Source organism: Sceloporus occidentalis, unplaced genomic scaffold, assembly GCF_023333645.1.
Source record: "Sceloporus occidentalis isolate IW3139 unplaced genomic scaffold, rSceOcc1.0.p SCAF_19, whole genome shotgun sequence".
Lineage (NCBI taxonomy): Eukaryota > Metazoa > Chordata > Lepidosauria > Squamata > Phrynosomatidae > Sceloporus > Sceloporus occidentalis.
Window position 1 is genome coordinate 4,391,973 of NW_028316999.1, and position 21,353 is coordinate 4,413,325.

General features: G+C 36.9%; 1 protein-coding gene across 1 annotated transcript in view; it reads right to left on the reverse strand.

The window, feature by feature from the left end:
* LOC149302324 (CUB and sushi domain-containing protein 1-like) overlaps positions 1 to 8,460 on the reverse strand; it is a 589,437-nt gene extending 580,977 nt beyond the window's left edge. Inside the window, exons 1-2 of the mRNA XM_089482423.1 lie at positions 8,361 to 8,460; positions 7,743 to 7,959 (exon numbers count right to left, since the gene is read on the reverse strand). Coding sequence (XP_089338549.1) covers positions 7,743 to 7,959; positions 8,361 to 8,460 — 317 coding nt within the window. The remainder of the gene's footprint in view (positions 1 to 7,742; positions 7,960 to 8,360) is intronic.
* Between the last annotated feature and the right edge of the window lie 12,893 nt (positions 8,461 to 21,353).

The window sequence follows — 21,353 nt, forward strand, 5'->3', positions numbered from 1 at the left end:
CGGCTTAAAATCACTCAAGGGAGCCGGAGGTCTGCTAAAGACCTCCGATACCGCTCCCTTGCGAGCCTGCTCCTCCAGCGGCGGACATTGCTGTCCGTCTCTGGAGGGGTGCCGGGTGCCGGCAAGTTGGCACCCCCCTGATGAGCGGCACCCGGTGCGGACCGCCCCCCCCGCCACCCGCTAGGTACGCTACTGAGGCTAGCTTTTCTATCATTGTCATACCTGGGAACGCTCCGGGTTTGACCCGGAGATTGCCGGGTGAGCCCCGCTCACCACCTATTTTTTATTCAAATGGGAGTGGTTCCGCCCACTGACATCACCGGGACCACCCGCCGACGTCACCGGGACTGCTGGCCGACGTCAGCTGGACCACCCTCGGATGTCACCGGGACCGTCAGTGTGCAGTCTTGGCTGCGTCCCGCAAGGGAAGGCTCTGGGTAGCCGGAGCCCAGAAGTTCCCAGGTATGATCATTGTGGGTTGGTTAAGCAACTACTTATGATTCTCAGCAATCCATTTGGTTGGCTGAAAGTCATGAAAAATTTAATAACAGCACTTCGAGTGCAAAATTTTAGCACAACTGCTCCAAACTGTCTTATTATGGTTCTAAGTCTTTATGTCCCCTTTTTACTATCATGTCACTACCCCTCTTTTTTGAAATACCTCATAATGTTTGCTGTGCATCATAGAACTACTTTACAAAACATTAACTTTTCTTGACTGCAACTCACACAATGTTGAGCAGCAAAATTGCTAGTTGATTATTATGGGAATAGTAGCTAATAACTGTAGATTGGGCTTTTGAGGGTTACACTATGTCTACAGGACAAACACTAAGTATTGTTAACTGCATTAACAATAATATTCAGCCTGCAATAATGCTAGCTGAACTCAATGGGAATTGTAGACCGAGACAGTTGTGTCTAACCTTTGTCAGCTATTGTACACTAAAGTTTTCATGATGCACAGGTGCATGCTGGATTGTTAGTTACTGCTACCATGTTCATCTAATTTTTTTCTATTAATGGGTAAATAAAATCTGCTTCTCAGGAAACTCCTCTCCTGAGCCAACAAAGTAAGGCAATGGGAGAGGTAAGGAGGTATTGGGGTGGGAGTTGGGATGGGGACGATATTTTTCCCACCCTGGAAAGAATCCAGCTGATGCCCATATAGGTAGCGGCAAGGATTACTACTACTAGCCAAAGAAATAAAATAATCACATATGAGCACACTTATGCACACATACTGTAACTGCAATGTAAAAAAGTCAAGATAATCCATCAATAATTTGATTTTCATGATGTGTGTATTCACTGACTTTAGACTTTCGATGCAATAGTTTCTGGGGCTGAGCTGGCCCTACATAAAACATAATTAGAAATCTGAAGGCTTTCAAGAAATTAACCACCCCTCTCACACAATCTATGCATTATGCAGGACTAACTCATACTGTACCTTATATCACAGGAGAAGCCTGTGTGGATTTGTCCATCATAGTATTTTGACTTGTAAGTTATATACATTATAGTAATAAATGCACTTATGGAGAAGCACACATTTCTCTAATATCAGCAACATTTACTACTGTATAGCAGAATTTTTATATCTAAAAATTCCTCTTAGCATTCTAGACGCTGAACACTGAAGCTGATACCTGCGAAGAAACTGGAACAGAATAAAACAATAAATCACTGTGTATTTTTTCAGATTCTGTTTTCAATGCCCAAATAATCCCTCACTATTTTTTACAGGTGACTTTTACAGATTTGCTCAAAATCTTCTCCTTTGTTCCAGATCTATATTTCGTGAACATATAAACTCTGTTTTTTCCACAGGGATCTTGACTTAACAAGAGATAATCCACACAGCAGACTGCTTGTCAGTGAATTTGTTTATCCCATGTTGGGGGTCAGGAAACAAATGGTTCTCTGTGAAACAAAGCCACAATCTTGTTTAAGTGAAATATTAATGTATAAAAGGCTATAGGCATTGGAAGAGAGGTATGAGGGTGGGCTGATGGGGCTGAAACCCTAAATTCTGAGATACACATAGGTAATAGCAATGCCACGTTAATTCAAATCTAGCTTGAGGAAACAGATACATCAAGTAAAGCCTTGGAGTTCTAATTTTCAGCTTTGGTCATGCCAGATTAAACACTTCATTTTAGAGACAATCGACAAGGGCTGTAGTGGGGTAAAACCTCTGTCTTTCTTTGCAACCAATCTAGAGATGCATGTGTTCTATGTAGCATTTAAGAAATAGTATATGCATATAAGAAACCAAGCAGGGGGGCTCAATCCAATTACCAGTCTGAAACATTATTTGTTTTAGTGGAGGTGCAAAATCCATGGTTTGTGATTCTAAAATCATCCCAGAAAAAAAAGAGAGACAAACAGGACAATGGAAAGGGTGGATCTCTGCAGCTCTGAAATAGGTACAGTATTTTTCTCCTAAAGGTAAATTAATAATCAAATAATTTTTAATTTTTTTAAATTCCTCTTTTTTGTCATTCAGAGGTATCGCAGTTATTAATGCATTATCATTAATATTTACTATTACATTAAACTATATATGTAATTATCTGTAAAAGTTGTATTTCAGCTGCCATTCATGTGAAAGGCATATAGACTATTTTATCGCTAGTTTAGCTTAATTGCACCTAATTGGTCAATTAGTTTGATCTAAAGTGGTTGTCCAAAGTGTTGCTTTGATGTGCTTAATCAAGTCATGATTGTAAATGAAGATAGTATTCAATATGCGGAAATGGTCAGGTACATATATCATGGTCAAAAAACATATTTATATACATTAAATAATTATCCTAAGCAACAAGTAACATTATCAAATAAAAAGTAAAACACATTTTAAGACAATGTTTTTTATTAGATTATCTAGGTAATTGATAGCTTGATCTTCAGTACAGGATCTTATATTATCATTAAACAATGTACTAGTTCCTGTATTTGACCTTGTAGGTGTTTGAGTATTGAAAGTATTTGGAAGAGTTCCAGAAATGCTTTTCTTCCTAGGTTGTACTCGGCTATCAATTACCTATATTGTTATGTAAGATTGTGATGCTGGTTGAAGTGCTTCCAAAGTCTCTAGATGTCTCTGTCTTATAATGAAGCCATTGGCTTCTGTTCTGTAGTTTAACAGCAAATTATTTTGTGACAGGCAGCTGGACTTAGATATTTATCAGGCGTGAATACAGGGGCATAAATAGAAAACCACCCGGTGTGGGAAATTGCAGTTGCGACCCCTGCAACAATAATCGTTAGTCTCCTGAGTCAATAGGAGAAGATTAATGCCCACGAGGATGCCGAATAGGGCTAGTCCTGGCTGGATTTTTTTGAGTTTAAGGGTGGTGCTAAAGGGAGGTTATTTAAGGACATGTGTCACTAGATCCGGGGCCATTTTGTGTTTTACCTTACCTCGTGTAGTTTTCTCTTACCTCTTCATCCCTGTTTGTGATGCTGTGTTGGGTGGTGTTAATTTCTTAGTCACAGGAAGCTTATCAGAAATTGAGAGAGGTGAATGCTCTGGGGACAGCCTTTGGTGGAAGGTTCCTGGTGGGTGGAGCTTGGAAAGGTGCAGGTTTGGGGATCCGGGTATGTCCTTCCCTATGGTGGTGTCTGGATAGCTTGGTAAGCTTAAGGGGGTTTTTTTGTTTTTTTGTTATTTATTCTTGCTAATTATTCATTATTCATTGTAGTTCAATTTGTTAGTCATTGCCCTGTTAACATACCACGGCTGTGGCCTTTTGAACCCCAAATTCTGGTGGTGTGTTGCTTTTGGGGTAGGCTAACCTGGGTGGGGCCTGGCCCGTGAATCAAGGGTACATTAGTCATGACATCTGTGCAGCATACATTTTCGATACCTAAAAAGGTATGATACCATTGAGAGTAAAAGTCAATATAGATTTTAATAACATTTTTAATGCCATTTTAATAATCATGTCTTTTGTATTTTTGCTTTTGCATTTATGGTGTAGTAAATAATATAATTTATAATTTATATATACAGTATATTATATAAAAACATACATTTTAATTTCAGTAACATGATATATTAAGTTTTAGGCCATATAGTGCTCCTTTTGAACATTTTGGTTTTTTAATGAAGGTAACCCAACAAAAGAGTATATTACTGCTGCTTATTATATTTTTGGTTTTCAAAATAAATGACCTTTTGAATTACAAAAAATATATTTAATAATTTAATTAATGCCCACATTTAAATATATATATATATATGCCCCACATTTAAATATATATATATATATAATATACATTTTGTTTAAAATAAAGTACATAAATTAAGTACGTACTAATGGTAGGTGGTCTCATTGATGGTTGTGGCTGTGATTGATGGGTCCAACAACCTGTGGGAGTTTTTGTTAACTTCACTCTGGCCAATAAGCATTTACAAGGGGAAGGCATTGTACTATGCTCACGTACAGTTGTTTAAAACGTGTTTCTGAGTAGTTTAAGACGGTTGCTCATTTACGCTACCAGCGAAACCTCTAATTTGTGGAAAAGTTAATATAATCATATTATATATTATTCTTCATTGATAAAAAAAATATTGGTGGCAAAATCAGGCATTATGATATGTATAATATATAATATTGGGGAAATCCTCTCCTTCTCCAAAGGGTTGCATGTGCCTATAATCTGCCAGTGCCTGCTGCTCAGGCCCAGTCCCCTACTACTACTGGTCCTTCCACTTTTCTTTCACTGTCCTTATTCTGGGAGAACCATTTTTCAAATTGTTATAATATTGGGGAAATTAATTCTGTCTCCAAGAGGCTACATGTGCCTAACATCTGGCAGTGCCTGTCTGCCCAGGATCAGTGCTCCACTATGGCTGTTGCTGCTTTTCTTTCACTGTCCTTACTCTAGGGGAAATCTTTCTTTTTAATATTTCTAAAACATTGGTGAAATTCAGTCCTGCTTCAACGGGTTGCATGTGCCCCATCTGCCACAGCCTGTCTGCCCAGGCCCAGAGCTCTACTACTATGGTTACTCCTGCTGCTCCTCTTTCACGGTTCTTACTCTAGGGGATCAATTCTTATTTTTTCTAATATATGGGGCTGCATTTGTGTCAGTGTCTACCTACTCCCAATGCCCTGTTTCTACTGCTTCACCTTCGTTAGGGATAAATTAATCAAACTGGTCCAATTGTTGGAGAACTTGAGTCCCACAGCATGCTGTTGGATGTGTGTATCCATTGATGAAGTGTTGGTGTTGCTGGTGGTGGTGGTCGTGCAAAGAGATGGTGCTGCTGTAGGTGAAAGATAAGTCTACAAGGTCAGGGACCTCCCACTTTAGAACCACCCCCAGAAAGCTGAACAGCCTGAAAATTTAAATGCAGCAAAAACTAAACAAATCAATTTGTCTAATATCGTATCGTCTAATATTTATATGTAAAATGAAAATACTGGTAATTAAGTAATATTTAAAAGCAAAGTACACTCTTCACCAACAAATACAGTAAACTGCATAAGGAATAACACAACTTGTCCAAAACAAGTAAAAACGCAACTGTCTTAAACCCAATTCTACAACATTCTGTACTCATGGATAATCCCATGCCTTGCCTAGTTTGTCAGCAATATTTTCTGATTTATTATTTGCACTGTCCATAACTAAGAGGTTTTCCTGGCAGTGTAAATGTGCACAGTAAACCCCATTTAGGCATAGTATTTCAAGAATTAAAATTCACACTGATAACGTACAGCAGTCTGTCACTGTTATTGACAAGTTAAAATAATGTCAGCATACTTATTTGTCTATGCCTCTCCCATCATCTTGTAAATGCTGATTGTCCAAAGCGAAAAAAGTAAAGAAGAAACTCTACAGGTTATTGAGCCCATCAATCACAGCCATAACCATCAAAGTGACCTATAAGTCATTTCTATATACCCTCTCACTTTACGTTATCAAAGAGAGCCAAAACTGGTTGATATGACACCTTATTGTGCTAACTGAATTAACAATTCCTTCAAAATGTAATTTTTTCATTTTTGTCTGTTTCGGCAAGGGCCCTCCTTGTTATTGGAGATTGGAACGTAAAGGTTTTAAGTCTAATAATATATCTATATATATATATATATATATATATATACAGGGCCGGCCTTAGGGGCGTGCGACCTGTGCGACCGCACAGGGCACCATGGTAGCAGGGGCGCCTGCCCGGGACTTAACTTGAAACATCGTTTTTTTTGGTTTTTTTTAAACTTTATTTAACATCATTCATGTTAAATAAAGTTTAAAAAAAACAAAAAAAACCCTGATGCTTTAATCTAAGTCCCTGGCAGGGGCGCCGAGCGGTTGCTCGTGAAGTTCTCAGCAGCCGCTCGGCGCCCCTTACTCTCCGTGACTCTGTTGCGGTGCCGGCATCTCATGTTGAGCGCCGGACTATTCCGGCGCTCAACATGAAATGCCGGCACCGTGGCAGAGCGAGAAGACGGATGCCTCCCGCTCTCACTGCAGGACTCCGGCAACAAGGTAAATGGGAGGGGTGTAGTTTGAAGGGGCACAGGGGAGGGGTAGTTTGAGGGGGGTAGTTTGAAGGGGCAGAGAGGGGGGTAGTGAGGGGGGGCGCCAGAGGAGTAGTCCGCACAGGGCGCCACAACGCCTAAGGCCGGCTCTGTATATATATATATATATATATATATATATATAAAATATATAATGTAAATGGGTGAAGCCGTATTAGTCCAGTAGACACGATGAAAAAAAAAAGAGTATTGCAGAGTATGCGGTGATACCTTTTTTATTGGACTAACATAATATTTAAAAGACAAGCTTTCGAGAGTTATCCTCCCTTGACATCGTATATATCTATCTATATATATAGATAGATATATAGATATATATATATATATAGATATAGATATATATATATATCTATATATATATATATCTATATATATCTATCTATATATATATAGATAGATAGATATACACATAAACACAGAAAAAACAGAGGAAGCTAAGCACTAATAAATTTAGAATATTTTAATTATAATCTCAGTGCGGAAAAATCAGAAAATGTTTGCAGAAGAAAAATGTATCAAGTAAAGATATTTGTAATTGTGATTTTCTAAACAATCTTGCTAATGTTAATTTATTCTTTTAAGTGCTTTAAATTGGATTTATGCTAAATGTAAAAACCATCTGTGAGTATATTTATGTTTTTAATTAAACATTTCATACAAAGCACGCTTGTTAATACGCGAAAATATATTGTTACTATGTGACTTCTAAACATCTCATTTATGCATGTTTTTATATTTTAAACTCAAAACAGATGTATATGTCTGACAGATCTAAAAAGCATCAATGAGTAGAAACTTTTCATTACAATTTAAAAAAATATATTTTTTCAGTACTTTTGAACTGTTTTTTTTTACAGAAAAACATGTTACCATTTGCAATTCATTAGAAATATTCATAAATGTATGCTAATATAGTCACTATCCTGAGAACAAAATTAAGACAATTGTGTTTGCATCCCATGTTATGGCTTATTGCAATATTATCAAGCATTTGTGGAGTGGGGAGCTATGCATATTGGTCTACTGGGTATAAAAAAATATCAAATATCAAACATAATAAACATGCCTAAAAGGCATCTATCAAGCAAACATACAGTAATATTTCTATACACTTTCTTTTGCACATCATTAAGTATTACGTTTACATTTGTTAATAGACAGGCAGAAAATAGCATTTCCTACCTGACTTTTAGATTTCCTTGTTGCGGCTGTCCATCAAAAACTGATAATATATCAAAATCTTCTTCCAGAGCAAAGATGAGAAATGATAGCTGTATCCTGTTTCGTTCTCCTGTTATTATTATCCATGTGCAGTTGGCATAGTTTGGATACCCATGTGGAAATCCCGGACTTTCTATTGTGCCATTTGGACCCTGTACTAAACCCCCACAATTCTGTCCTGTAATAAAAGCAAACACAAAAAAACTTAGTCAACTAGATAAGCCAGCCAATAGAAACATTTCCGACATTCTGATTTTAATTGAATACTGCTTCCTATTCAATATTACCTTAAACATATTAGTTTTCATTATAAAAAAAATTACATGAACTATGGAAAAATCTAAAATAAAATAAAAATGTATATGCAGCAAGGTGTCTGTGTATGGACAGCTGTTGTCAAAAGTGCAACACAGGACTGGCCTAGTGTGGTATTAGTATTAACAAAATAGCCCCATGCCCAAATATGCTACTTACAGGAAGAATCTTTAAAATACAGTAAGGAAAAATCCACAGAGCCAGTGTATGATGAATGAAATCCATCAATCTGTCTCAAACGAATCTCCACGGAACATCCACAACCACACTCCAGAATATATACCAATTGTCTGTTATATTCATAAATTGGATCTACCTTCACTATTTTTGATTGTACTGCAAAATCATGATGTCTTGATGTCATTTTAAGAATATGTGGACACCTGGTACATCATTTTTGAGCATATTTGTAAATCCCTTTTTAGTGAGTCATAACTAGAAGTAGATGACGATCTTACAGAGATAGACTTAAGAACACTGGGTCCCACTGTGTTTTTTATAGTTTTTTTTATAGAAGTTTTGAACACACTTCTGATTTTTTGGGGAAGGTGATCTTCAAGGTCCTATTGCAAAACGTTCCAGTGTTTGGCCAGAATGTTCTTTATCTGTTTGGTTCCTTTGTTATATTTGGTAATAAATAAAATTTCCGAATTATGTTGTATATTGCTTTCTTTTGACCTATTCACAAGAGACGAATGAATAAATATTTCTCTTTGTTTATAACTTTGTTCTCCATAGTCCGTGCCAAGAGTTCTTTCAGGAAATTCATATAGGATATAGTAGGATCACAAGACAGATGTTGATAGGTAGAGACGCATAGCCTTCTTAATATAATCATCACAATTGTATATGACAATTGCACCTCTCATCTTTTTCTCTTATAACAATGTTCAAATTATTGCTCAATTTGTTTAAGGCCTTTTTTCAGTAGTGGTCATATTATTCCTATACTTAATTGCAGATTGACATATACTGCCAAATATAATCCTGCTGGAGTTGTAACAGATAGACATAGTAATTTTTTAGACAGTTTATGTGATGTATTTTTAAAGAATGGAATGGGAAAAGAAGCAATGTTTTATATTTGTGAGCTATTTCGTGTAACAGTTATAGTTAAATAAATTGAGCAATAAACTCAGTTTCTCATAGTCAAAATATAATGTTTTCTTCTTGACATAAAGGTCATCTAATGTTACCTGACTACATCAGTCATATCTGATGAACCATTAATAGTGAAATAATATGCCGACTGTCTGTTTCATGGTCTGTTTCTTTGGATGAAAAAGCTCATTTTTTTGCATGATATTTTCTAGCATTTTTAAAATGTTTAAAAATATTTAAAAATATAGATTCATTTATCCCATGCCCATAAAACTTAAACTGATTGCAGTATTTATTTTTCTTTCTCCCTACACACACAGACACGTGTACACCATACAGCTATATTTTGAAATTATTTCATGTTTTGTGGTAAAAACTATGTGTTGATGTATTTTAAGTTTAAAATTGCTGAATATGCTATAATTTAAAAAAATATATATACATAACCACAATAACAAAAAATACAGACTCTTGTGCTTCCTTTATGATTTTCAGAGATTTATAAGAGGGACCCTTTATAACATCAAGCTTTTGTTTACCATATATCTATACATATATAAATTTCTGTTGCAAACTTCCTGGTGTGCTCCTTTTTTAATTTTTTGACATGGATGTCAAAAACATACATCATAAGATGTAAAATTGTAGTAATCATGAATACCTTTACATGCAATTAGCAAGTACAGCTAAGTAAGCCCCCAACCCTTAACCCCCTTATTCACATACTCATTCCTTCTAGTCAGCAGTGTTTTTGTGACGTAGGCCAGCTAAATCCAAGGGGGCGACCCTCTACCAAAAACTAAAGCAGATCAACTGATTGGGTGGTCAGGTTCCTTGTCGTGCCACTGATTAGTGGGCCATTCATCTTGGACTCTGTTCTTCCCAACTGGCCTATATACACTATGGAGGACTATGTCTAGCTGTCAAAGCCTCCGAAGTAAGAAGTACCCAGCACTGTACACCCTTTAGAGATGGGTATGATGTTTATGATGTCACATTCTGGCACAGTATCCAAAATAAATACAGCATTGCCTCAGGGCATTGTAGTTACTTTCACATATACACAGTACACACCTTATCTGGTGTGGCCCCTAGCTTCAGCTCTGCTCATGTCTGGAGAGCACAGGCCCTCAAACGGTTTTGTCCTGCTTAAAGAGTTTTAAATGGCCAATGGGCAGTTTATCTTCTGCCTGCCCCTTATCATCTCAAACACGTGTTTTAACCAAAATCCTTTTAACAATATGACGATTACAAATATTTTTATTAATTTGCACAAGTTTTATTTAGAAGTTTGACATCTTCACTTCTAGAATGCTTACCTTCTATTATGAAGTATGTAAGACACTAATGGCTATGACATTTGAAAGCAATTTGGGTAATCAAATATCAATGCTAATGAAAAGTAAATTGAGTCTGTCTTACATGTAGCTTAATTATAAATAATTAATATATCTTTGCCCTTGAAGTATAGCGCATCCTACACAGAAAATGTAAAGGCAAGATGAATCAAAGGTACATGGAGTCTCATACATTTACATTAGATATAAAATATCAGCTGCGATCATTATAGTCTACAATGTAAATCCATTATGACCTGCAGCCTTGTGACATTAGTACTTCAAATTATGTGGTATTTAAAGAAAACAATGACATCGCACCATAAACACCAAGGACATTTAAATATGTATAATACATATACCTTTTGTTGAAATGAATTGTACTTGTTAATTCATAATATTTTACTTGAGATGGCCTGACATCTGAATGATAAAATTATGATAAAGCACACTTCACCTACTTGCCAGATCATTAGTCACTGCCTGGGCTTTGATGGGTAGTTTTATGAGGTAAATACTGCATTGTTAGAAAAGTAGAGGTGAGACGTTGAGTCTACTTTCCTAGATTAGCAATGCTACAGCAGCAATGCTTCAGAGCATCCCAAGCACATGTCTCACTAATAAGAGTGTTTTAATTGACACAGCTGAAATGCACCTAGGCAGTGGTCCTCAAGCAGCATGAGAGGGCCTCTATGATTGAGGTAATAGAGATGGTCAAGGCAGCAACAGCAAACCCTGCAACACTGCATGACATGAGCATGGAGCCAGTTAAGTGCACAATCATAGACCCCATTTATCAGATGGCTCACAGATAATAGAAACATCCATGGCAGATACGTGTGCAGATCAAGCACCCCATGATGACTACAATAGATTCCAGCAGAGAGATAGGACATGGCATACCATAGCCAGGAGGCAGCCTCCTGTGGCAGACTGGCTCCCACCACCAGAAGAGAACACCTAATTGTTAAATGTCAATGGCTCTCCTCTGACCAGATTTCAGTTTGCAGTCTTTCAAAACTGCTTATCCCAGTGTGGTATTAATCCACTTCTTATTCGTGTAACGTGGAACATAGACTAGAAAAAGTGTATGCACTTGTATTCTGTAGCATTTGCCATATATATTCATTATAATATATTTTAAGACCTATAAGTCACTGTCTTTACACTTTTTTCTGTTATTTCCTCCTTTATTTTGTTCTGTCTACTTATCATCCTCTGTTATTCTTTATTATTTACCATTCTTTACTCTAATTAACAGTAACTCAACCTGATTATCTTTTCCAGCAGTGCTCACATTTTTCCTTCTTTTATCTGTCTATACTATAATTTCACTTGTTTCTTTCATGCCTCTTCTGAATCCTACATTTCCACCTATCCCTATTCATCTAGCATCTTTCCATTTCATCATTCACTTTTTGTTTTCCTAAGCTCTTTAGAAATTGAATTGCAAGGAATTGTAAAGAAGAAATCCTTCCAACACTCCAGCAACATGACATTCACAAAGCATTTCACTTCATTAATCCTACAATAATCTTGCTGTAAATGGAGTATTACATTATTTTCAAGGAAAAAAACCCCAACAACCTCGCTAACATATGTTGATGGTACTGATAGTAATGATAAATGCTATTGTTGCCCAGCTCTCAGACTGTTTACTAAATTATTCATGATAACTGATGGCTCTCTTTATAATAAAGCATGCCATTTGTCATTTATAAGTAGTGTCGTCCTTGTTAGTACAAAAAAACCAAAACCATTTGAAGTTAAATTGTCTCAAACACATCAGTTTTACATCAAAGGCGTAGGTGAAATATATATATATATGCTGGTTAGGGCCACGGAGGACACATTTAAAAATATTTTAAATCATCATAAATCATCATAATGTATATAGTTCAAACAAATAAAACATGTAACCCAACTTCTCTTTCTCTGTAGATCCATCTGCATTATTCTGGTATCTTGGAGTACTTCCTCAACAGGATGAAGCCTCCGCATACAACATGGGGACAACCTATCCCCCATTCTTCCAGTTGGGGTAGAGGTTGTGTGTGAAATGCCTCCAAAGAGGCCAGGATAATGCAGCAGAGAACTTGGAGAACAGCAAGAAGCAGAGAAGGTAGGAAGACATTTATTGACTTCATGAGGAAGAGAGAGACAGTGTGGTAGAGAAAGTGAGAAAAACAAGAAATTGCAAATGAAATTCAGAGCTTTCCTCATAAATTTTATTTGTTTCATTGGGACCCCTTCTTCGTTTTTAACATTGCGAAGTTTCTAAGAATCCAAAAGCACAAGTCTACACAGTACCTTGTGGGAAAACCCTTAGGTAGCATTCTTACCCCCCGGCCCCACCTCCTTACTACAAAATATTTGAAAGCCCCTTTGGAAGGGCAGGGACCCCATGCTATGCAGAGGCTGCATCACCCATTTTACAAGTTGGGAGTAAAGAACATGTAATTCCTTTTCTAAAAAGAAATAAATAAAAATAAACCCAACATATTCAGGCAGATAATAAAATCAACCTGCAGTAGATTCAATGCTTTACACTATTAATACCTTATTAATAGTGTAAAGCATTGAATCTTCTACATGGCTAAGTGGGTTTATGAGACATAGGCATGTGCTTTAATAATTTGGAATATACCTTCTGTATACTGTACAGATACAACATCCAAGCACACAAATAAATAAACAAATAAATAAATGTTGCATTCTATTATCTCATGATTACCCTTCTGGCATTCTGCCAGTCTGTTTAGCTGTCCATTAATCCTTTTTAATTTAAGACACATTTCTGCTGAGGTATTAATTCTTACTAATTAGGTACCACTTCATTACATGGGACTGGAAAGATATTGCTGTAAAATACTGGGTCATTTAAACACATATTGGATGTTTCCTCTGAAAGTTCAAATTGTTCTAGATGGTTTTCAAATGTATTTATTCACCTCTGGAGGTGTAAGTGCAAAAATTATTAATCTCTAGGCTAACCAATTCCTATGTAACAATAGTTTAGCTGTCAGTTGATCATTGAAGACTACTTTAGAAGGTAGACTAAGTCTTCCTCTTCTCATTTACTGTTTATCATTAGATAAATGCAGGTGTGAACTATGCAAATAATTTAGCAGTCAACAAACTTTGGTATTTGAGGAAAGACCAGTAATTTGCTCTCACAATAGCTAAAGTACCCTAACAGAATATCTAAGCTGTCATTGGCGGGCTTTCATACTGAATTGATTCTAAATGTATTTTTTAAAAAAGGATAAAGGATATTTCTGGGGTATGACATGTGACAGTGATACAGACATCTTATTTCACAGATCAGTGAAGTTTGGAGACTGACACTGAAAAGTGTTGTCCTATGTTATTCTCTTTTAAGTGCTCCCTGTAAGATTTGTTTTACATGTTTTGGTCAACACCTATGTCACATGGGCATTGTGCCTCCATTCTCAAAGTTACTATGAATAACTGGTAGAAAGGCATTCCACTCAAAAATATTCTGTCCCCTTCTCACCCCTTTAACCCCTTAAGGCAGAGTGCTTTTTTATTTTTTTGTACCCTTTGTGACTATACCTGTTTTAACATTTCTGCAGTACTCATGTTTAGCTGTAATTTTCTTCTCTGTCATTTAGTGGATCCACACAAATTATATATTTTTTTCAAGACAAGAAGGGCTTTAGTTCAATAATATTTTGATCATATCATCTAATTTTCTATAAAAAAAAATATTAAATATGGTGACTTTTATTTGAACAATCTTTTACTACTCCATAAAAGCAGAAATACTATTGCCAGCCTTTGTCAAACTTTGTGGTAAGGATTTTTTTGCATTTTTTTCACCTTTTGTACTTCAGGTATGAATTTACAGCTCCTCGTATATGTCACTGTCAAGCAACACCCCAATATGTGTTCAGCAGCATCTGCTGAATACAGTTATTTCACCCATGCATGGGTTTGTCAGGTGGTTTTTAGTGGAGGGTGTGCTTTTTTTGGAATTTTGACACCTGGACCAGTTTGTACATACAAGTTCAAAAATCCTATAAAATTTTTAGAGCAGCACTCTAAAAATATGATAAAAATATATCACTCTGTGCAACACTCCAAAGCTAACCCAAATGCCATCAAGATGTTGTGTACCTCTCCCTACTTGGTGGAATAAGTAGTTACACATGGAATTCTTTTTGAGGTGCTTTTATTGGACTGTCCTGAAAATAGCTCATCCTTTTATTCCTGCTTAGGCCTCACAGCATACCGCTTACAGTGATCAGAATCATAGCCCCTAGAAATAAACGATTTAGTAATGTCTTCAGTTCTAACTACATCTTCATGATGAAGCTCTCTTGTCACTGACCCTCCCCCCATTTGTTACCTTGTTTTTATTTTGTTTTGTTTTTTTGTACTTTTTCTCTGTAAGTATAATATTGATGCATATTGGTACATTTTTTGCGTATCATTTTCCAATATTTTAAAATAACGTTAAAATCTGATTTCTGAAACTTTTATCATGTTGTGTTGCATGTTAGAAAACACTAAATATACACGGAATAAGCAACCATCTTGAGTGTAGTTACTTTAATCATTAAATCTTTCAATTTTCCTTCAGCCAGGGGCAAAGATGGTTATTTTAGCAATTGTATCAACATTTCTGTCAGCAGCCCCAGGTCAAGAAAGCAAGCACTGTGTATTAAAACATGACATAAACATAATTTGCAATTTTTTTAATAGGCATACGCTCAAGGAACTTGCTGACCTTGATTGGTATGGCTTGATTTCCCCCCAAGAAGTCTGTTCTTTGCTTTCCATATATTTATTTTGCTTAGCTATGGCATTAATATTTATCCACATGCAATGTTATATACAATAAGTCAGTCCAGACCAGTTATGAAGCCTGGCTATATTCTTTTTCATAGTTACTTTCTTCAAATTTCCCTTTGGACTTATGTAGCATTTCAGTCTCAAGTGAGAGGAATGCTGCGTGGAACAGAAATGTTACAACTAAGCAAACTTGTCAAAACTAATAAGCAAAAAAGTAGTAAATGTATTGCATCTGCCAAGATCTATTGAAAAAAAAGCCATACTTTAATAAGGCCATTAAGACTTTTTTGTGACAATCATAGTGTCTTTTATAAGGAACCTATACCATGGCATTCTTTAGTTCCTCAATATATAGCAATAAGCAAGCAACATTAGGAACCAATGCTAGGAGATTCACAAGACTAGATTTAATTGCGCACAAGATTATACGTGAATAAATGCAGTAGTTTCATTAGATTACTAAAGGATCAAAAGTCATTTGAATTGCTTATAGAGTTTGCATTGATCATCTTGAATTTACTTTATATCTAACTCCACTGTAAAGAAAATGTAACTTTCTACAACAAAAGTTTTAGCAAGTTTTAAAGTTCACCATAACAAAATCATGCTGTACTTTAAAATAGCACCGATCTTATTGCAGCATAAATTATTTATCGATGAACAAGTGTTCATCAAGTAAAGCTATGGTAAGCATGCTTTCATTATATTTTAACAATAATGTGTAATTTGGTTTCATATTTTTTTATCATTTAGCATAAAATTATGTTTTGTTTTAATTCTGTTGGATTCAACTGTAGTATTCATACCAAAAAGTAAATATGTGAGCTAAGATGCACACAGTCAAGCCATATAATGTTTGGTCAACCTTGGTATAAATATTTATCAAAACACCAACCATCTGTTATGAACCTACGTGTCCAGAAGATCAGTTACCTACTTGCACGGGCCCACTAGCAGATAGTAGGGAAAGAACGCCAATCCCAGTGGACAATTCAGGGATGTGTGATCATGAATGAAATGAGCAGCAACATAGATCTAAGAACATGGATAAAGTGAAAAATCAATGCTGAGTTGATGCCCTAAAAGGGACCTCAAATGTTATTATAGGCTTAAAAAAACACTTAACCTGCTTCAGATGAAAGTAAACTAGTAAACAAGAGGGTCGGCTAAAATATCTGTTTGATGCAAAGACAGTAATTTTTTGGGATATCAATGAGTGATGGGTGAGCTAGCACTTGTTGCCAAAGTAGGCACCATCTTGGAACCACTACATCCAAAGTGGTGGCACTGTATCTGTTACATGATCAACTAGAACTATTATAGGCATTGTGGACACTTTTATACATAACACCCAGGAATCCCTCCTCATGGACATGAACCTTCACCATTGCAATTATTTTCCCTAGAAATGACTTAATTCTATAAGGAACTTATTTCTCAGTCCAGTAAAAGAGTAATGTTCCACTGTGGCTGAGTTTCTACTAAAGGTCTGTGACTGTCATGTATTTAGATACAAATACAGACACAGCAGTGATACAAATCTACTGCTATCAAGAAAACCAGTCCAGAACTCATCGGTGTTAGATTGTATCAAGGCTGATTCACCTGTTTACTGAAGAAGACAAATAAATAATGTTGACTGGTTTGTGATTAATTGATGAAGTGGAGTTTGTTCTAAAAAGCAACTCAATAATTGAGTTGAGTGAAAGTTACAGAATTGAAGAGTAGAAGAAAAAAATATATGTTTGTCTCTGGTTCTGTGTTCATTATAGCAAATAGAACTTTGAAAGTGAGTACCTTAAGTGCTCAAATTCTTTAAATCATAATTTAGCAAGATACAGTTTGGGTTAAAAAAAATCAGTTACATCACAGAACTTGAATTGTACTTTTAACTTAAATTGCAGGAAATAACAATAAAAGTTACATTTAGTAAGTGTTTCAGAAAACCATTTGCTTCTTTCTTTAATATATTTCTTAAATGGGCAGTTGAAGTGGATTTCCTTACATTTTGTTCTGTAGGGATCACATTAAAACAATGTGGAAAACATATAGCAATTAGAGAGGTTAAAAGGGGAACTAAAGTGTGGCTAGGCTGCTGCTTACTGACATCCCTATCAGTCAACGCACGGAAGATGACACTTATGTTATGTAACAAAGATGTATCATATTATAAACTATTCATAACAGACATAAATATGAGTTTTACTTGGTTTAAGTCCAGAGCTTGTGCCAAAGATGGGCCCTGTGAAACGTTTTGCTTGGTGCCCCTAATATTCTAGCACTGTTACTGTCACAGATCTTGAGAACAGCAGTGAATTCTGGGCTAGGTTTACTTCTTGTAACCCTTAAGTGGCAGATTGAACAATAGGCCTCTAAATCTTGCTAGTGGGTTGCAGCTTGATGAGCCAGTGGCGGGTAGATCTTTATCTCACGTCTAACTAGCCCATTACACATATATGTAATACTTTCTGACATTATGTTTACACTGGATGACATCAAAGATCAGTTGTCTTGTCTTGATTAGGAATAATAGAGATTAATTTACTGTATTGGCCACTAGAGCATGTATGCACAAGATGTCCTTCGTACCTTATATTTAAATATACATTTACTATTGTACTTCACATGACATTTACCCCACAAAGAACCCCTGTGTCACCTAGTTTATGATATAGTTTTTTTATATAACCTGAGGAATCCCATACATTAGATCTTAATAAATGCAAATACACCAGCAAATAAAACCAATTGCCTGGGACAAATGAGTTGTCAGTGAATTAATCTCTGAAATGATTGTTTCCCTATGGATATCTTTAGGACACCTGTAGTGCTTTGAATTATAGTAACACAGATTCACACATCATATTGTATCAAAATGTTCATTTTATTCACGATTCTACTGTAAATGTGTTTATGAAATTTCACCTAAATGTATAGGCAATAAAGATTCTAGTTGCATGCTTCATGTAATGAATTGCAAGCCTTTCTTTCTTATTGTTCTTGGAAAAAAAACAGACTGGTTCTCCATTTTTTATGGACAACAAGATTCCCTCACAGAAGTCTTTGTCTTGGTGATTAATGTAGTAATATCTGTAAAAATCAGAGCTTAATTTCCCATATGAAACAGAAAAAAAATAACGCAGATATTTTTAAGGACTTTTGGCTGGAAAATGCATTGTTTGTGATTTAATTCTTTTTCTTTAACAATAGAAATGCAGCAAAAAAAATTCTCAATACCAACACATGGAGTGTAGCATTTGAAGAGGCCACTACATTGTTCCTCACTAAATATATGCCACTGAAGTAGGAATTGCATAAAGTGAGTATGATTTAATGTACCATCTTCATTTTATATAAAAAAAATACTTTTTAGCTAGATTGAGCCTCTTATGTGAGCTAAATGGTCACAGGTATACGTGAGAGTAAAAATACTTACTGGAATGAGAAACCATAAACTGATTGATTTAACTATTTATAATACAGTCTTGCACATGCCTCACATGTTCCCCTATGCCAGGCCTGAAACATAATATATAATGGCGTATATTAAAATATGCAGCTTAATACAATATATTATCAACATATAACAGGGATTTCCTTGGTTTCACTCTAAAGAAAAAAAGAAATTGCTAACCCTTTAAGATTAATTTTATGATTCCACAAAACATGCAATTTTTTAGCAAAAAATATTTTCAATAAGAATAAATAATGTAGCATACATCATCTTGACTTTATTTTCAGTTTCTTGAAATAGTGGTAGTACATTGGATACTGCATCGCAGTTAATGGCAAGTTAATACAGGATGATTCAAATAGCGTTAATTAAAAACTAATCATCTACATTGCTGTCAGAGCAGATTAAAATGCTACAGGCATTAAATCTGTGGCCATACAATCAAGCTGAGAGCAGATGGGCTTGCAGCGAGCACATTTAAAAAACTGCGAGATGGCTCATGAGATGAAGAAGTGCAACAAGTCAGAGGAAAGTAGCACTAGACAATTTAGACCAAATGCCTCCATCACATAGCAATAAATCTCTAATGTTAATATCAAACTTCTTCAATATTTACAGTTGTGAATCTGATTATCCCAATTGGAGCTTTTTTTATTGGTGTAGCTCAGTTGAAATCCCTGTAAGAATAAAGGTGACTTAAAAGAGAATATCTTCACCTTATATCAGGTGATGGTTTTCATAAAGGTCCTATTTAGAGACATTTGGTTGCCACTATTTGCAAGCCATTACAATGGAAAACTGTGATTAATCATTATGGGGTTAATATTTCAAGAGTCACATGCAGGGCCGGTCCAAGGCAAAATGCTGCCCCCCCTTATCTACCCTTCCTCTCCCTCCGTCCCTGCCGCCCCCCCATTATCTACCCTCCCCCCCCCCTTATCTACCCTTCCTCTCCCTCTGTCCCTACCACCCCCCCCCATTATCTACCCCCCCCCCCCTTGTACTTACCTTGCTTTCAGCAGTCCTGCGGCGAGTCTCCCTGTTCGGCACTCACATTACAAGTCGGCACCGAGACCGAACAGGGAGACTCGCCGCAGAGCAGAGAGAGAGGGGCGCCGAGTGGGTACTGACAGCTTGGTAAGCAAAAACCACTCGGCGCCCCTTTCTCTCTCTTTTGCTTTAAAAAAAAAAAAAGGTCTTGGAGCCCCACTCGGCTCCATTGTCGGGCCGGCCCTGGTCACATGGTCAGCTTATCTTGAAAGTGTGCTTTTAATTATGTTTAGTTTGTCCCTGTAACAATGGTAACACACTGATATAGTTAAGCTAAATATTTTTACCTGTGGTCATCCATATACTGTATATACTGTTCTATATAATTCCCAAAATAATATAAGTAGTAGCATATAAGAAGTGCAGTATATGGACTATGCTAGAACCTTTGTCCGACATTTCATGGTACAGAAGATGCAATGCTGCTTTGTTTATTACGTTTAATAACATTAATAATATATATATATATATATATACCGTATTTGCTCGATTATAAGACGAGGTTTTTTTCAGAGCAAATGCTCTGAAAAATACCCCTCGTCTTCTAATCGGGGTCGTCTTCTAATCAGACCTCAAATAGAGTCTGATTAGGAGACTAAGATCCAGATCCCCCGCACCGCTGCAGGGGACCTGGATCCTCCTGTCTCACCCCCCCCCCCCATCATACACACTTACCGGTGCTTCCTGCTGTATTGCCGGGGCAGCGGGTTGACGTCTACGCGATCCGCGTAGACAACGTCCGCTGCAGCCGGAAGGAGGTGTGGCTAGCAGCGGGGGTTGTCTGCGTCCGTCGCGTAGACCTTCCCCGACTGTCAGAGATCTCTGATCTCTGACAGCCGGGGAAAGTATACGCGACGGACGCATACAAACCCCCGCTGCCAACTCCACCTCCTTCCGGCTGCAGCAGAAGGCGACGTCAACCCGCTGCCCCGGCTGGAAGCACAGGTAAGAGAGGGCTGAGAGGGGAGAGAGAGGAGAGAGGAGAGGGGAGGGGAGGGGGGGGAGAGAGTGTGTGTGTGTGTGTTAGTTAAATGGGGGCATAGGGCATTTCTGGAGTGGCGTTAAGGGGGCATTTAATAGAGCACTCTGCCTCCTGAAATGCCTTATACCTCCCTATATGCCACTCTGCCCCATAATATGCCTTTTAACCCCCTAAATGCCAGAGTGGCATATAGGGGTATAAGGCATTTCTGGAGGCAGAGTGCTCTATACAATGCCTTTTAACTCCCTTAATGCCACTCTGCCTCCTGAAATGCCTTATACCTCCCTATATGCCACTCTGCCCCATAATATGCATTTTAACCCCCTAAATGCCAGAATGGGATATAGGGGTATAAGGCATTTCTGGAGGCAGAGTGGCATATAGGGGGTCAAAAGGCATACCATGGGGCACAGTGGCATATAGAGGGTTAAAAGGCATATCATGGGCCACAGTGCCATATTGGTGTGGCAAGCCTGGGGGCAGATGTGCGTAAATGGGGGACAGGCTGGAAAATA